Source organism: Branchiostoma floridae, chromosome 7, assembly GCF_000003815.2.
Source record: "Branchiostoma floridae strain S238N-H82 chromosome 7, Bfl_VNyyK, whole genome shotgun sequence".
In the NCBI taxonomy this organism is placed as follows: domain Eukaryota; kingdom Metazoa; phylum Chordata; class Leptocardii; order Amphioxiformes; family Branchiostomatidae; genus Branchiostoma; species Branchiostoma floridae.
The window spans coordinates 14,373,774-14,376,806 of record NC_049985.1 but is presented as its reverse complement, the minus strand read 5'-3'; the positions used below and the strand labels follow the sequence as shown (position 1 = coordinate 14,376,806).

The 3,033-nt window shown below is 40.7% G+C and overlaps 2 protein-coding genes across 2 annotated transcripts in view; both read left to right on the top strand.

The window, feature by feature from the left end:
* The window catches only part of LOC118420053, a 2,746-nt gene extending 2,227 nt beyond the window's left edge, over window positions 1–519 (top strand). Inside the window, exon 5 of the mRNA XM_035826758.1 lies at window positions 495–519. Within this exon, the coding sequence (XP_035682651.1) occupies window positions 495–519 (25 nt within the window). The remainder of the gene's footprint in view (window positions 1–494) is intronic.
* Window positions 520–639: 120 nt separating this feature from the next.
* Window positions 640–2,734, top strand: LOC118420052 (26S proteasome non-ATPase regulatory subunit 10-like). Its single transcript, XM_035826757.1, has 5 exons — window positions 640–736; window positions 978–1,076; window positions 1,297–1,395; window positions 1,931–2,029; window positions 2,723–2,734. The coding sequence occupies exons 1-5, from the start codon at window positions 659–661 to the stop codon at window positions 2,732–2,734; spliced, it is 387 nt and encodes a 128-aa protein (XP_035682650.1). The 5' UTR covers window positions 640–658.
* Window positions 2,735–3,033: the final 299 nt, after the last annotated feature.

Here is a 3,033-nt window from a genome sequence, read left to right as displayed (position 1 = left end):
TTATTTTTTATTTTTTTAATAAACGAGATGACAAAACCTGTAGATACTCTGCTATACCAAAGGAAAGCCGTCAGGGAACCCATAATCTAATCATATCTAGTTTATGTCACATGTCATCCTACCGACACACCAAGTATGAAACCAATCCAGCCGTTCTCATGTTATCTTGTTCACCAACAGACAACATGACACACAAACGCTGCCAAATTTATAAAACATAACCTCCATTGCTCATTTAGGTAATGAATATACAAAACGTTACCTTTAACTTGAAGAGTGTGATATCAATTCTTACTTAACATCTAGTACAAACGCATCCCGATCGGATATATCAATATGGTACCAGGCTCCGCGGATCGGTGGTCTATATATAGTAGAAATTGGACAAATCGGCGGCAATGGAGGCAATAGTGCGCTAGGGGAGTCAGCCGGCCAGAGAAGTTATTTCCTCGCTGTGGTACTATAAACTCTATTTGTCCAATTTCTACTATTAGACCACAGATCTACGGAGCCTGGTAGAGGCTAACAATTCTTGAAGTCTTGGAGGACGTTTTCCGTCTAGGGCACTGCTAGGTAGGATATCTATGACCTGACAAACTGTACTTCTCCATCTACATGTCCATCACGTTTTTTACAGGACGGGAACACGGCACTTCACATGGCCGCCGCCAAAGGTCACGTAGAGGTCGCAGCAAAACTTTTGTCGTTACTGGCTGACGTCGACATTACCAATGACGTAAGTAATAAATGCATGACTTAGCACCTTGCTAACCTCGTTGACTGTTGATATGTTATTCTTGATGATAAAGTATTGAGACGTTTAGAGAGGAAAGCACTGTGACTTTACATGCGTTTTCTAAAAATCTTATTTCTTGAATATGAAGATTCTTTGTATTTGTACCTGACTTTCAAATCTGGCTAATGTCATGTAACCTTTCATATTAATATTAATAAAATGTTATTTCTTTTTTTTGCAGTTCGGTGACACTCCTCTGCACCATACAGGAACAAAGGGTCACCCAGAAGTCGCAAAGATATTAATCGAATATGACGCGTATGTTAACATCAGGAACGAGGTATGGTATAACATATCAATATACACTCTTTAATTTTTAATACTCTATATATATAGAAATACCGTAACAAAAAGGCCTACGTGTGCAGTAGTGAACATGATGGTACACTGGGTCGTATTTTGTAATCAGATCCTCATATATTTTAAAAAAAAATTGCAAAGCTATCTCGCAGCATCTAACATTCTGAATGTCAATCATGATGACGTCACGTGTGTTTCAGGACGATGACACGCCCCTCCACTGCGCGGCCCGTACCGGACACGCCTCTGTAGTAGCCTTGCTGTGTGAGAACCGTGCTCTCAAAGATCCCGTCAACAAGGTACCACACATTCATCCTAAAATCACACAGTTGCATTTGTAGATTTTCCTTCTTTTTTTCAACATCAAACCATGTTGATTTCAACATAGGAATGACATCCACCGGGAACTCCTAAGCTGATTTGCGAGCGTGCGAATGAAAATGTTTCGCCAAAAAAAAATGTTGTCTTCATCATGAACGTGGTGAGGAAGGATGAATAAATGACTTAACACGCAGAGTACGGTATACTTATATGCCATTTTTGGTCTTTCACCACCATCGTTTGTGACTCCGCTTTCTGATATTTTTTTCTCAATTTATGGCTATAGATGTAATTTTACAGCTGCTTTGTGCACTTTAAAGTATGGTCAAAACTTCTTTTTGAAACGGATGAGAATCGATGCGCGTGCGGATGTCATCCATATACGCAAATTAACAAAGCCAAATTGTATTGTCGGAAATGTACATGTAATCTTAGACTAATAGCAGATCTATGAACATTTTTTGCATTTTTATACCTCAATTCTGAATGTTTTCTTCGGACGCTCTACTCTAGAACGGAGATTATCCGTTACACCTGGCCACGGAGTGGGACCAGTTCTTCGCTCTGAGAGAACTTCTTAGGCACGGCGCTGATCCAAACACCACAAACAAGGTACAGTGTTTAGAAAATAAACGTACATCGCAGCTGTTCACCATGTCACTGCCAACTATATGTTATGTAGTTGGCTCATATCTGTCAAATGCAATTTCAACACAGTTAACATAATGTTTGCTTTGTCTGTAATTGCAAAAATCATTCAAAAAGGACATTTCAGCACCAAGGTCAGGTACTTCTGTAAAGTCTATGTCAGACTCTATGTTTCCTGTGTTCTGTCTTATCATATCTGGACGTGATATTTCAGGGTTCAGAATTTTTTAGTATAGTGGAGGGGCTGGCAAAAATAACCCGCATTAACGCGCTGCACTTGAAAATGGGTTGTTATTCCTTTGTTGTGAAGTGGCAACACTACTATTGTTTTGATCATTGCTCATTCACAAGTTTTTGCAGACAATGCTGACTGGAAAAGTGATGCCACTTGGTACAAAAATCTGTGAATTGTCATTAATTTTAGCAAAACTAACAAAGAAAATAGGGAAGAAACACACTAAATTTGAAAAATAGTATAGTGGAGCTGGCTGAGAGTATAGTGGAGGGCCTCCCTTATTCCACTCTCTGGGGAGAACCCTGGATTCCCAATGATATCACAATGGAATGAACTCTCGCGAGATCTCCACTCGCGTGAGTTTATGACATGTGATATAACTCCCCCTCTATTCACAAGTGAATCATGAGCCGCACGAACAGGACGTTGTCTAGCAGAGCTCCTGTAGCGCGGTACCAGCCATGTGCCGGTGACATCTTTTCTTCTGGGAACGTATCTTGCCGGCAGCAAAGGACTGAGTAGTTTCCTTTGGCGTTAGTGTCACTAACCTAGAAGGTACGCAGTATTGCCTTGCCGCCTTATGGCGTGTTCTGGAATTTTTGTTTGGCGGTCTGTTTCCCGCGCTTTGGCGGGACAGTGTTCTCAGTGCAGAGACATTTTGCTGTCTGAATTTCGTTTTTTTTATTCTGTGAATTTGTTTGCTCACCTTTCCTAAGGCGTGCAGCTTGTGTTG